The sequence below is a fragment of the Lytechinus pictus genome, chromosome 4 (assembly GCF_037042905.1).
Source record: "Lytechinus pictus isolate F3 Inbred chromosome 4, Lp3.0, whole genome shotgun sequence".
Taxonomy (NCBI): domain Eukaryota; kingdom Metazoa; phylum Echinodermata; class Echinoidea; order Temnopleuroida; family Toxopneustidae; genus Lytechinus; species Lytechinus pictus.
This window is the reverse complement of record NC_087248.1, coordinates 16,209,459-16,224,490: the sequence shown is the minus strand read 5'-3', so window position 1 is coordinate 16,224,490 and position 15,032 is coordinate 16,209,459. Positions and strand designations below refer to the sequence as shown.

Here is a 15,032-nt window from a genome sequence, read left to right as displayed (position 1 = left end):
CAGGCACTGGGACCGTTGGAATTTGCCATTGTGTGGTCTCTTTGACCAATCAGAGTGCAGTATTCTTGTTTTCAAACTGTGTTATGTACTTGGCAAATGAAAAGTGTGATCTTGACCCGATTAAACCAATTCTTATTTTGAAACCTATATCATTTCAAAGCATACATATTCAGCTTTATCATGATATAAAAATCATTTGGGCTCACACAAAAATAAAGTGTGAAAATAGCAGCTTTTGTCAGGTGAAAATATTTATTTTGTAGCATATTTTAGATCAAAATTTTAACCTATATTACAAAATCTTTGAATAAATTCAAACACATGACCTGAAAGAATGATTCTTCTTATTTACAATGGTACCAAATTCATGAAATTTGATGCACAATTAGAGCAGTAATGACCAAATGAAAAGAGGTGTTTTGGTCCGCATCAAGCTCATTAAATATGCAAAACATCTCAAGTCATGAATATCACTTGGATGAAAGAAGCCACTTTCTTGGGACCTGCAGTCTGACTGAAAATTACAAAGGCTCTCTTGTTCCAAGTGACGTCACAGTACGCCACAAACGCCTGAAAACTCGCTGCATCTCCGCCCTGAAGCTCCTGTTCACGAAGGCGTAGATGAGAGGGTCAATGAGGGAGTTACAATATCCCATCCACATGGTAAACACTCCCAGGCGAATGCTGTCGTGAGCAGCGATGAGTCTTGAGTGGTAGAGGAGGTATGGAGTCCAGCAAATCACCACCGCCATGACCAACAAAATGGCTTTTGATTTGAAAGAAACAAAACAAAATATTTCTGTTTCAATTCGTAGAAAATAAATCATCTTTAAACCTTCCTCTCTCATTCTCACTTGTATTGTTTTACCTTGTGTTTGCGTGTATAGGGTGTGTGTGTGTGAGAGAGTGTGTGTGTGTGGGTGTGCGTTGGTGTGTGTGTGTGTGTGTGTGTGTGTGTGTGTGTGTGTGTGTGAGGTGCCTTGGCCGAGTGGTCTAAGGCGCCTGGCTATTAAAAAACGTCCGGGGTTCGATTCCCGGCCGCGGCACCTATGCCCATGAGCAAGGCATTTGATGTACAATGCTCTTTTATCCTGCTTTCAAATAAATGGAAATGCTACATGCATCATTGGTAACTCGGTGTGCACTTGTTTAAAAAAAAGTGTGTGTGTGTGTGTGTGTGTGTGTGAGGGTGCGTGTGTTGATGTGTAATCGTATTTCTCCGTTTCTCTGTCTCCTCTCTCTATCTCCCCCTATTTTCTGTCTGTCTCTCCCTCTCTGTCTTATCCTCTCTATAAAAAGACATCATATATTTTCTTTCAATCTGTATTTCTCCCCTATCTTCTCCTGTCTCTCACACACACACACACACATACTCCCAAACACGTACATTTTATTCCCTTTATTACGCTCCGTCTGTGTGTTTATTTCTCAACCACTCTTACTTATCTCCCTTCCCCTTTCTACATTTCATATTTCCAATGCGACTATACGCTATATTAATGTTCCTGACATGGGAAATATTATTGTTAAGAATATTGTTACGGCATCTTTCGAGTACTATGTATTATGGGTCCTTTTTATGGGGAAGAATTTATTTATTTATTGATTATTTCGATGTGTCAACTGTTGTATTATTGTCAAAACAATCAATTTTTTGTATCTATTAAATCAAGGAAATATAATGATTACTTTCTCTCTCACCCAATACTGCTACTCTCTTGTGTGCCATATGCTTTCGCTTCTCAATCTTCAGTCTATTCTTCCTTGCTGACGTCATGTTATTTGTCACGCTAGTATTGTCGCTAATTGGTTCGTTCATTACTTGATGATTTACATGGGGGTCAATGACCTCTATAACTCTCTCTGGGCTCGATACGGCATGGTGTCTGAATATCCAGTCCTAGAAGAAGAGAAAGTAATTTTTCCTTTTTATAATATCATTTAGATGATAATTTTAAACATCTATTGCAGCTTAAGTAGAGAATATTACACTTCATCCATAAGGTATTTCTGCATAATCAATGGAAATTATCGTCTATCACTACCACCAGGATCATAATCATCATCATCCTCTTTGTCATCATTATCATCATCAACGCCATCTTCTTCACCACCGTCACCACCGCCATCACAACAACCATCATCGTGACATTAGCTTTGGCCTCATCATCATAATTATTTATTTATTTATTTATTTCGTTTTGTTTACCCAGGGTAACCGCATCAGTGGACAATAAGCACTGTTTTTCTTGGGGGCCCTGCATACAAGTAACAATATACATACATATATTAACAAGTACAAACAATGAAAAGGTAAACAAGGAAGAAAATATGTTCAAAGAGACAAGCAACCCGCAGGACATGATAATTACCATCCTCATTATCACCATCATCGTTTTCAATATTGTAATCATTTTCCTTTTATTTTCACTTCCATTATATACATAACCACTCAGCCTTGATAAGTGTCTTCATGTTCATCATCATCATCATCATCATCACCATTATCATCGTCACCACCACCACCTACTGCCACCATTTTTATCATAAAAAAGAACAGGTAATGCAGGGAAAAGAAAACACTGGGCCCTTGCTTCCTAAACTTCTGGATGGCCTGTTTGGTTTTTTTTTCTTTTTGCTTGTTTTTTTTTTATTTTGTTTTCTTATTGGATATTTTAACTTAATGACAATGTCAATTATTCTAGTGCTTAACATACTTATGTTTGGGGTAGTTGATGACGTTGTATGTGTATTCATTTTACTTGCTAAAGTTTCTTTACTATTTCCTGTCCACGCAACCATATTCTTTTTTAGAAAAAAAAGTTCCAAAGTGAACATGACGAACAGTGCTCCTCATGGAACATCACTTGGCGCCAGAATTACACTAAAGTCTAGCTCGGGCCAATCAGTGATCCAATGCATCATCGAGAAGGAAATGAGACTTGAATATATGGGATGGGAATTAGAACGTCTACCATGTTTACCCAAATCTGAGCAAGTTTTTGTCCAATTTGGCAACAAGTAGTTATAATTCCCGCGGTAATATGAGCGTATTTTGTAGCAAATTTCACATCCAAGCACGTGTATAGCACATTTGAAAAACGGGTTTTCAAGTGAGCGGTGACTTATGTCTTTTTTGCATCCAGTTTGTTCCAATATTAAGCCACATTTGAAAATAGTTTGTTACGTTACATATCGCCGTCTTTAGATTGCATTCGGCAACACCCTTAATCCTGTGTCAGAAGGCGAAATTTAAATTGAAATACCTGACGTTTGAATTTACAAGCGCTTGTCTTAATAAGACCTCGTTTAAAATTTCAACCAAACACAGGCGATTGTTTGTATAGTTAGACCAGGGAGTTGTGAGGAAGAGCGTGTGGCAGGATCATTATAGACCAGGTGCCACGAGCCTAATTACATCAGGAGGGCTAAAGATATTCGTTCGACCCAACTCATTCGAATTTTTTCAATTTGATATTGCTGATTGACAAAAGTGTATGAATATGATTCAAAATCTAACACTGATTCTAGAAATGGTAACTACAGAACTTCCTTTGCCCAAATTGGGAAGGTATATCAATGATTTGGAACTATTTTTTGACTGGCGGAAGATTTGGGGCTATTTTACTGTTTCAGTTGATGAATTTGATCCCATCATAGTTATCTTCATAAATGGGGATTTATTTTCAAAATGAGCTGGCTACGATAACCTTCTCTGGTCAGATATGGAATGTCAGATATATATCCTATCCAAAGGTAGTAAACATTCGACCCTCTAATTTCACATTTATTTTTTATGAATTTTTCTTAAGTGCCATTTTAACACACAAGTCTATGGGGAATGTTTTAAGCGCGTGACGCTACCAGTGCCCTGGGAACGATTTTTTGTTCGAGGAAAATTTGACAAGCAAACAAAATTTTAATTTTGGATATTTAGCATACCTACCAGATTTCCAGGGGGGGTGCTGCCTATGGTAAATAATACACGCAGACCCAACAACCTCGCTTCCCAGGGCCATGTCATAAACCCGGATGTTAGCAAGACTACACTCACTGAACTGGAAATACGTATTTCCAGTTCAGTGACTACACTGTAACGAACTTCATATTTCTCACCTCATTGCTTTCTTGTCGAGCGTTTTGTAATGCATCTTCTGTTGGTTTAGATGCAACGCCCTCTGTTGGACCCGATGACACAGTCACAGTAGATGGTCCAGTCCATTTGGACGTTGCGATTGACCTCGATAGGTAATGGTGACTTAGTCGTTTTTCTTCCTTCCATAAATGGTAAGTGATGAAAACATAGCAACCAACCAAGGATGGTACGAAAAATCCATAGTTCACTATAATCGCGTTGATGCGGAATGACGCATCATCCCACCACTTGATCGAGCAATGGAGAGTTCTCGGGTGGTAGCCGATGTACGATTCGTTCCCTCGTTTTGCCGCAACGGACGCGACGGTTGTTCCAACTAGCCAAGACGTGACGATCATGACGAGAACACGCACTCGGCTTGGTTGGAAATGGCGGGAAAAGACGAGGATAAGCAGGCGATCCACTGCGATCGACAGAATGATGGGGAGATTAGTGAAGCTTAGCATAATTGCCAAAAATCCTTGAACCTGTTTTATTAGAAATATGGTAAAGGAGAATTGATGCATAATCATTTCACTCCAGTTTGTGTATGTTTGAAATATTTTGGCCAGGCCTCACTTTGGCCACTTTGGCCAGGTTAATCATGAGGATCAAACTAAAAATAAAAAAATCCAAAAAAAAAATCATCGCCCCCCCCCCCCCCCCACTACAAATAGACCACAATAACAATGTCTGGCATAATTGCCATGATTTAAGCATATGTCCTTAATACTATGATATTTGTGCTACACTTTATCAGGTTAATGATAAAAAGATTAAGGAACGCTTCTAATTTCCATCTTTGAGCAAAGAAAAGCTGTTTTAATAACTGAAGGGGCTTTCACAATTGCTCGTGCGATCGTCTGCGATCATTTAGTCACAATATATGTTGCACAGAATCGCAACGGTTGTAAGCAGTAGCACCACCAATTGTGAAAGGGACTTAACCTAAACGACTTTAGGCTTAAGTAATTCATAAAGTTCACCTGAAATTCCGAACCAAAATTATCGATATAAATTTTTATTTCCCGTATTGTGAGCGATAGACACGAAGAAAAAGTAAATTTACGTCACAGCATCTCTCAATGACAGCCAGACTGACTTTTCCTATTGTTTTCGTATCTTCAAGCATTGGGTGATTTCGCGATTCAAATATTCATAACTTTTTAGTAATTATCCATTTTCGATCAAACTTCCAATGCATGGTGCGAAGGTTTCTCTTCGTAGGGGAGACTATCAACGTTTTCAATGTTCTTCTCTTTTAAACGATTACATGGCAAATACCCGAACCCCTGTTGACTCTTACCATGCAAATATTTCGATGAGAGCTCAGAAAGAAACCTTTATCAAAGACAGAGATGAGGGAAAATACCATACTGCACAAGACCACTCCCAGGTCTGCAATCGCCAGGCTTACGATGAGAAGGTTGTGAGGAATGAGCCTCAGAGACCTTACACGAAGAATTATGGCGATAGTGAAGGTATTGAAGAGTAAGGATCCCGTCATGATCAACATTAGACTATGTAAAAAAAAATGAAAATAATAACACTCAACTTTGATATATATATATACTGCAAATTACAATTGAGTCTCATAGCGCTCTAAACTGGTACAGTAGGAAGTTTTGTCTCTAGACGCACGACGGAATTTAAAAAAATATATATATTGCCAAATTAATGCCCTTCATGACAAGGAGCAAGCAGCTAGTGTTTTTTCGAAAGTTGATAAATCAAAACAGCAGTTTTGCCCTGGACTCTTGACATATTTGCACAACTTAGGACGACACTACTGTTCCGGTTCACCATTTTTCAACAAAGCCTCCCAGCTGTTCTTTAACGGAAGGTCCTTTTCAATACATATGCTACGTCGTTGAATTCATTTCTGCGTCGGGGTGCGAACACTCATTGGTTAGAAGGAGAAAAAATAATAATTAAAACCATACCATTATAAAAATCTGAGACATAGAACCAGGCGCGGATCCATGGGGGGGGGCCAAGGGGGCCTTGCCCCCCCCTTCGGCCAAAAAAAAAGAGAGGGAAAGAAAGAGAAAAAAGAGGGGAAGAGGGGAAAGAAAAGAAGAAAAAGAAGGAAGGAAGAGGGGGAAGAAGGGAAGAAAAAAGAGAGAGGAAAAGGGGGGAAAGAAAAGAGGAAAGGAGAGAGGGAGAGGGGGAAAGGAAAAGGAGAAAAAAGAGAGAGGAAAGGAGGAAAGAAAAGAAGAAAAAGGGAAGAGGGGGAAGGAAGGGAAGGAAAAGGGGGAAGAAAGAGAAGGAAAAAGAGAGGGAAAGGAAAAGGAGAAAAAAAAGAGAGAGAGGGGAAGAGGGGAAAGGAAGAAAAGAAAAAGAGAGAAAGGAAAAAGAGGAAAGAAAAAAGAGGAAGAGAAGAAAAGGGAGGGAGAGGGGGAAGAAAAAAGAGGAAGAGGGGAAAGAAAAGGAGAAAAAGGAGAGAGAGGAAGAGGGAGGAAAGAAGAGAAGAAAAAAAAGAAGAGGGGAAAGAAAAAAGGAGAAGAAGAGGGGAAAGAAAGAGAAAAAAGAGGAAGAGGGGAAGGAAGAGAAGAAAAGGGAGGGGGAGGGGGAGAAAAAAGAGGAAGAGGGGAAAGAAGAGGGGGGAAAAGAGAGAGGAAGAGGGGAAAAGGAAAAGGGAGAAAGAGGAAGAGGGAAGAAAGAAGAGAAGAAAAAAGAGAGAGAAAGGGGGAAAAGAAAAGAAGAAAAGGGAAGAGGGGGAAGGACGAGAAGAAAAAAAGGGGAAGAGGAGGAAAAAAAATGATGTTTGAACTAGGGGCCGAATTGATGTTTGAACGGGGGGGGCGAATTGATCTTCGACGTAGGGGCGCCAAATTGATGTTGGAACTAGGGGGCGCCAAATTGATACCCGAGCTAGGGGGGGCCGAAATGATATTCGAACTAGGGGCGCCAAATTGATGTTGGACCTACATGTAGGGGCGCCGAATTGATATTCGAACTAGGAGGGCGCCGAAATGATGTTCGAAGGGATGTTAAAATGATGTTCGAACTGGGGGCGCCAAATTGATACTCGAACTAGGGGGGCTCAGAATTGATGTTGGAACTAGGGGGCGCCAAATTGATACTCGAACTATGGGGCGCCAAATTGATGTGTGACCTACATGTAGGGGCGCCGAATTAAAATTCGATCTAGGAGGGCGCCAAAATGATGTTCGAAGGGATGTTAAAATGATGTTCGAACTGCGGGCGCCAAATTGATACTCGAACTAGGGAGGGGGCGAATCGATGTTCGAGCTAGGGGGGCGCCAAACTGATACTCAAACTAGGGGGGCGACGAATTGATGTTCGAACTAGGGGGGCGCCAAATTGATACTCGAGCTAGGGGGCGAAATGATATTCGAACTAGGGAAGCCAAATTGAGTTCGAAGGGATGCCAAAATGATGTTCGAACTGGGGGTCGAATTGATGTTCGAACGGGGGGGGGGGGCGAATAGATGATCGATCTACATGTAGGGGCGCCGAATTGATACTCGAACTAGGGGGGCGCCGAATTAATGTTCGAACTAGGGGCACCACATCGATGTTTGAACAAGGGGGCGCCGAATTGATATTCGAACTAGGGGCGCCAGTTTGATGTTCCAACTGGGGGCGCCAAATTGATGTTCGACCTAGGGAGGCCAAATAGATGTTCGACGTAGGGGGGGGGGTTGCGCCGAATTGATGTTCGAACTAGGGGGGCGCCAAATTGATACTCGAGCTAGGGGGGCGAAATGATATTCGAACTAGGGAAGCCAAATTGAGTTCGAAGGGATGCCAAAATGATGTTCGAACTGGGGGTCGAATTGATGTTCGAACGGGGAAGGGGGGGGGCCAATTGATGATCGATCTACATGTAGGGGCGCCGAATTGATACTCAAACTAGGGAGGCGCCGAATTAATGTTCGAACTAGGGGCACCACATTGATGTTTGAACTAGGGGGCGCCGAATTGATATTCGAACTAGGGGCGCCAATTTGATGTTCCAACTGGGGGCGCCAAATTGATGTTCGACCTAGGGAGGCCAAATGGATGTTCGACGTAGGGGAGGGGGGTTGCGCCGAATTGATGTTCGACGTAGGGGCGCAAAATTTATGTTCGACATCGGGGGACGCCGATTGAATGTTCGAACTAGGGGAACCAAATTGATGTTCGAACTAGGGGGCGCCGAATTGCTATTCGAACTTGGGGTGAGAAATTGATGTTCGAACGAGGGGGGCGCCAAATTGATGTTAGAACTAGGCGGCGCCAAAATGACGTTCGAACTATGGGGCGCCGAATTGATGTTTGAACAAGGGGGAAGGGGGCGAATTAATTTTCGAACTAGATAGGGGCGCCAAATTGATGTTTGAACTGGGAGGGGCGCCAAATTGATGTTCGAACTAGGGGAGCGCTAATTTGATGTTTGACCATAAGGCGACAAATACATGTTTCAGAAGGGGGAGGGCAAAGTGATATTTCACATGACGCCAAATTCATGTTCAACCGAGGGCGCCAAATTGACCTTGAACTTAGGGGGCTCCATGCAAATTCATGTTCGACCGGGGGCGCAAAATTGCTCGTATTGCCTGTTTATAGTGAAATTTATTTCCTGCCCAAAAAGGTTAAATTAATGCGGCTGATTTAAAATATCCCGTTTTTACAATAATAGACAAAAATCAATGTGCTCGAGTTTGAATTTTGTTTGGCGAGATAGGTATCCAGTTCAGGGTCAGCAAAGGGGTTAATATCAAATTCAGCTGGCGCTACGCGCTCGCAATATTTGATTAGTGGGGTGTGTATCCTCTCCATCGATCACACGTACATAAGTCCTTAAAATGTTAGTGTTTTTCAAGTCAATATGCATAGGCCGATCCCGGGGGCAAAGTTTTTGCCCCCCCCCCCCCCATGGTGGCGAAAAAAAAGGAAAGAAAAAGAAAAAAAAGACGAAGAGAAAAAGGAAAATATTTTAGAATAGGAATTATACCTTAAAAAAGTCCTTCTTAAGTCAGTATATAAAAAAAATTAGCTCGCGCTTCGCGCTCGCATCACTGTTTAATTATATACGCATCCCGACCTCACAGTTTTTTTTATGCGAACGAGAAGCACAAGCCGAAAATATTTTATATTCTAATCTAACAACTGAAAATGTCCTTTTCATTTCATCATTAAAAAAGTTTTCGGCTAGCGCTTCGTGCTCGCATTCATTTCTTAAAGGACAAGTCCACCCCCCCCAAAAAAAAAAAAATGTTGATTTGAATAAATAGAGAAAAATCAAACAAGCATTATGCTGAAAATTTAATCAAAATCGGATGTAAAATAAAAAAATTATGACATTAAAAAAAAAAAATTTGCTTATTTTTCAAACAACAGTGATATGCACAACTCAGTGACATGCAAATGAGACAGTCGATGATGTCCCTCACTCACTGATTCCTTGGGTTTTTTTTGTTAGAATTTTTTACAGATTTTACAATATGGACCAACTTGATTGAACCATTTAGTATTAAACAATGCTAATTGCTTATGTTCAGGGAGGAATTAATCGTTGTTTCACACGACAACGGAGAAAAATGGAATATTTCATATATTAAAATAAAAAATGAAGTAGTGAGTGAGTGATGTCATCAGTCTCCTCATTTGCATACCGACAAGGATGTGAATATAACTGGTTTGTGAAATTAAGCAAAACTTTAAAATGTTGTAGGCCTACCTATTATCTTTGTGTATTTCATATAAGATTCTCAAAATATTCCTTTTCAGGTGTCTCGATTGTCAAAAATGAAGGCCTATGAGCTAGCGCTGTGCGCTCGCATTTTGATTGGTGAGTTATGTATACCTATACAGTGGCGTAACTACCAGGGGGCATGGGGGCATATATTAAAATAAAAAATGAAGTAGTGAGTGAGTGATGTCATCAGTCTCCTCATTTGCATACCGACAAGGATGTGAATATAACTGGTTTGTGAAATTAAGCAAAACTTTAAAATGTTGTAGGCCTACCTATTATCTTTGTGTATTTCATATAAGATTCTCAAAATATTCCTTTTCAGGTGTCTCGATTGTCAAAAATGAAGGCCTATGAGCTAGCGCTGTGCGCTCGCATTTTGATTGGTGAGTTATGTATACCTATACAGTGGCGTAACTACCAGGGGGCATGGGGGCACGTGCCCCCCCCCCCCCCCCCCAATCCGCTGCCCCCCCCCCAAAAAAAAAAAAAAAAAAAATAAATAAATAAATAAAAATAAAAATAAAAAATAAAAAAACGGGGAAAAGGAGAAAAAGAGGGAAAAAGGAAGAGAAACGTAATGGGGAAAGAATAAATTATTGTTTATTATAATGTTATATTATATCATAATTATGTTACATAAGAAGCATATTTTTTCATGACTTTATGAAACAGTTTGCTCAGGGCCTATATGTCTTCATTGTTCCTGGTGCTCGCATAGACTGTTTAACGAGATGTATAATCCTGTTGTACTAAAACCTCCCGTTTTCAAATCAATATACACCAAATATATTTCCTCGCAATTCGAGTTATTGTTTTATGTAGTGACATTTGCTTCTTTTTCATGACTACTTAAAGTGATTGCCCAATTTTAAGGTCTTGATATAAAACATTTCCTGTCCGTGCCAAACGTTCGCATTAGTTGATTGGTGAGATGTCTGCTATTCATGAATTCCTAATATCAGTCCTTAAAATGTCAATTTTTCTGATCTGAATATCAAAAAAATTTAGCTCGCGCTTCGCATCATTTGGTTAGTGAAATACGTAAGGACTTAGTGAATTCTTACAAACAAGCCTCAGAATGCCCCTCTTCAGGTCTGAATTTCATAAATTTTCAGCTCGCGCTTTGCGCTCGCCGTATTTGATTAGTGAGATGCGTATGATAATCATGATTACAATGATTACAAAAAGTGCTTCATATGTTTAGATGTAATTCTAACAAAATCAGCAAAGGATGCCACTATCATTAGATGACTATGCTGAGATATTTATACTCTTAATGGATACCTAAAATATAATCCTTAAAATGTCCCTGTTTGGGGTCAATACATACAAAAATTTCAGCTCGCGCTTCGCGCTCGCATTGTTTATTTATACCTCGGTCACATTTGCTCTGCGGCAGCCGTACGGCGAGATGAAAACAGCCGTTTTAACATTTTTTTGTACCAGCTAAATATAGGTGGTTTGAATAAAAATGAAATAAAACGGCTGTTTTGACTCGCCGTACGGCCGCCGTAGAGCAAATGTGACCGAGGTATTAGCGAGACAGATACGTATCACGATTACAAAAAATTGCTTATAATGTCCCTTTTAGGTCTGAATATCAAAAATTTTCAGCTCGCGCTTCGCGCTCGCATTATTTAATCAGTGAGATACTTATCCGTTTAATGGCATTGCATGTCCTTAAAATTTCTCTATTAGATCAGCATACCTGGCAACTGAGCGCGCTCCGTAAGTGACACCAAATTTGTGGTGGTGCCCCTCCCCAAAATGCCGTGACCCACGGTACGCCACTGTACCTATATATTCTATAACAAACTACTTGCCACTATCATTAGATGACTATGCTGAGATATTTATACTCTTAATGGATACCTAAAATATAGTCCTTAAAATGTCCCTGTTTGGGGTCAATACATACAAACATTTCAGCTCGCGCTTCGCGCTCGCATTGTTTATTTATACCTCGGTCACATTTGCTCTGCGGCAGCCGTACGGCGAGATGAAAACAGCCGTTTTAACATTTTTTTGTACCAGCTAAATATAGGTGGTTTGAATAAAAATGAAATAAAACGGCTGTTTTGACTCGCCGTACGGCCGCCGTAGAGCAAATGTGACCGAGGTATTAGCGAGACAGATACGTATCACGATTACAAAAAATTGCTTATAATGTCCCTTTTAGGTCTGAATATCAAAAATTTTCAGCTCGCGCTTCGCGCTCGCATTATTTAATCAGTGAGATACTTATCCGTTTAACGGCATTGCATGTCCTTAAAATTTCTCTATTAGATCAGCATACCTGGCAACTGAGCGCGCTCCGTAAGTGACACCAAATTTGTGGTGGTGCCCCTCCCCAAAATGCCGTGACCCACGGTACGCCACTGTACCTATATATTCTATAACAAACTACTTGAATTCCCCCCATTTAAAAATTTCGGATCGCGATTTGCGCTCGCATTATTTGCTATAAATGTTTCAACCCATGAATGCTGTTCATGATTACAATATCCAGTTTTTCAGGCCTCATGCACTGTCAACAAATTTCACGCACTCTTTAGGCTTATTAGATTAATAAATATGAAATAATTTTTTTATGAATTCATAACTAAATTGTCCCTTTTTCAGAAAAAAATATCGACAAGTTTTAGGAAGAGGAATAGAAGATAGGCATAATTTTTATATAATGACAAAATGTCCTTAGGCCTAAAATGTCTCGATCCTAGTTTAAAATAAAAATAAAATATCAGCTCGCGCTTCGCGCTCGCATCATTTATTAAGTGCTTTCCACATCCACTTCACAATTCCCCTATATACACAGTGCTTTAAATATTGCTTAAATTGACCAATTTTATATCGGAATTTCAAATATTATTTCCAGCTCGCGATCCGCGCTCGCATTATTGATTTTCATGATGAAAAATGAAATGTATTCAGAATGCCCAGATTCTGTCTAACTCTAAAACACGTGCACGCATGTTTATTTAGATACGCATCTTGATCTTATTAAAAACGTGCTAAAATTATCCAGTTTTAGACCAGAATATCAAAAATTTTCTGCTCGCGCTTTGCACTCGCATTATTAATGTAGGAAGATACCAAAAACTACCCATCATTTTTCATGAGTGACAAAACATGAATCGAGTGTCCTGTTGGGGGTTTGAAATCTATTTTTTTAGGTTGGAATATCAAAAATGTTCAGCTCGCGCTTCGCGCTCGCATTATTTAATCGTTGAAATATGTATCGTCTTAATGGCTAACTGCAAAACTTCCTTAACAGGTCCCTTTTCGACCAGGCCAGAACGCACATTAAAAATTTCTGCTCGCGCTTCGCGTTCGTAGTAACTATCTAGTTACATACGCATCTTGTTCAGGTTCACAAACATTGCCCAGAATGTTCAATTTTCAGGTCAAAATACATGAAATTTAATTTTTTTTTTAAATCTCGCATAGGGCTTATGAGATTATTGCACATTAATGTTGTTTATAAAGTAAAGCTAGCAAATGACTGTTAGGACATGGCGTTTAGCCCCCCCCCCCCCCCAAAAAAAAAAAAAAAAGGAAAGGGATTATGGTGAAATATAATATTATTTTCCAAATATTATGTCAAATATATCGCGCTTCGCGTTATCATTATTTATTCAGGCCTCGTTAGATATCTCAATGTGTTTTTAAGAATAAAATTTCGGAATTTCTTTAACTTCTACCCCCCCCCCCCATTTTATTTTTTATTTTTTATCTTGGTGCCCTCTACAAAAGTTCAACAATCCCCCCCCCCCCCCCGTGCAACCCTGCTGAATAAATCACAGCTTTGCCACTGATGAGGAGATTGAGTCGATTAAATCGAGATTGCATTATTCCCAAGAGGTTATCATTGATATTATTGAAGGCTATTCTAAACAACTAGTAAAGAAACTACAGCTCCCGTTCACACAATATTCTAGTAGGGCCTACTCTGGTGAGAAGTTAAACCAAATTGAGACCCCCAAAAATCGCTCGCGCTTCGCGCTCCCATTGATATTACATTATATATTCATGGAATTTTTTTCAAGAACACATTAAAAAAGTGGTCTTTCATTGCTTTTTTTTTTAATGTGCGAGAGGGAGGGGGCGCCATTTTTCGAAAAGTACACATGGGCGCCAAAAATCAGGTCAAACTTGGGCCCCCCTCCCCACGAAATCTTGGATCCGCGCCTGCATAGAACTTCCTACACTGCATCATGGATCGGGAGGAATTGTTTTCTTTGGAAAAGGTAAGACTTTGACAAGGATTAATATATACGTAAAGGGCAGGATATTTTTTGATATTATCAATGTAATTCATTAATGAAATCCACCCCGGATCTGCCCTTGCTATACCAATCTAAATCAGAAAGAGGAGAGGGTATTTACCTGAGACTGGGAACTTCCTATACTGCATCATGGATCAGGGGGGAAATTGTTTTCTTTGGAAAGGTAAGACTTTGACATATATTTGATATATACGTAAAGAGCAGAATATTCTACGCAAGGGCGGAAATCTCATCCCAAAGGTAGGGGGACCAGGGGCCGGAAAATTTTACAAGCAAAAAAAAAACAAGTTATCACCAAAAAGTTATATCATCTCGTCCCAAATGACATGTTTTATTTCGATTTTGAATGATGTACTTCTTTCCATCATATAAAGACCAAAAATAGTAGGGGACATTTGATATTGTGTCCCCCTGGGATTTCTTCCCATGATTCTTTGAAATCCACCCCGGATCTGCCCTTGCTATACCCATCGAAATCAAAAGGGGAGATGGTATTTACCTCATGGACTGGAGAACCTCATCTGTTATCCCCAAATCTTCACTCGATTTGTAACTAGCCTCATCTGTTGGATCGGTCTCAAATGTCATGGTAGTAGGATAAATTGTCGATTCCATGGCGGATGAAGAAATCACTCCTATATATATTTTCCAGTATATCTTTTATTTTAACATGGATACATATTTAATTATGTTTGCTGATGTGAAACAAGGCTGGGTTTATTAAGCGCAAGCTGTTTATATTAATTTCTGTCTAATGCCATTCAGCTGAAAACTTTTCTTGCCAAATCTCTCCCTTAATTAAATAATCATGACATGTGAAGTACAGTATCGCTTCTTGTTTCGGTGTATAAAAATGTCACCACAAAGTCAGTTTTTTTGTGATCATCTAATCAGTCTTGATGAT

The 15,032-nt window shown here is 39.8% G+C and overlaps 1 protein-coding gene across 1 annotated transcript; it reads right to left on the bottom strand.

Moving 5' to 3' along the window:
- Nucleotides 1–521: 521 nt before the first annotated feature.
- LOC129258391 (5-hydroxytryptamine receptor 1F-like) lies at nucleotides 522–14,743 on the bottom strand. The gene is made up of 5 exons (XM_054896674.2): nucleotides 14,628–14,743; nucleotides 5,442–5,655; nucleotides 4,117–4,623; nucleotides 1,702–1,900; nucleotides 522–766 (listed from the first exon to the last, which is right to left on the bottom strand). The coding sequence occupies exons 1-5, from the start codon at nucleotides 14,741–14,743 to the stop codon at nucleotides 522–524; spliced, it is 1,281 nt and encodes a 426-aa protein (XP_054752649.2).
- Between the last annotated feature and the right edge of the window lie 289 nt (nucleotides 14,744–15,032).

Excerpts from the sequence above, each read along its gene's own strand:
- LOC129258391 (XM_054896674.2), bottom strand. The coding sequence starts at position 14,743 with ATGGAATCGACAATTTATCCTACTACCATGACATTTGAGACCGATCCA. Across the intron at positions 5,656-14,627 it reads GAGGTTCTCCAGTCCATGAG|TCTAATGTTGATCATGACGG; the intron begins GTAAATACCATC and ends TTTTTTACATAG. Across the intron at positions 4,624-5,441 it reads CTCATCGAAATATTTGCATG|GTTCAAGGATTTTTGGCAAT; the intron begins GTAAGAGTCAAC and ends CTAATAAAACAG.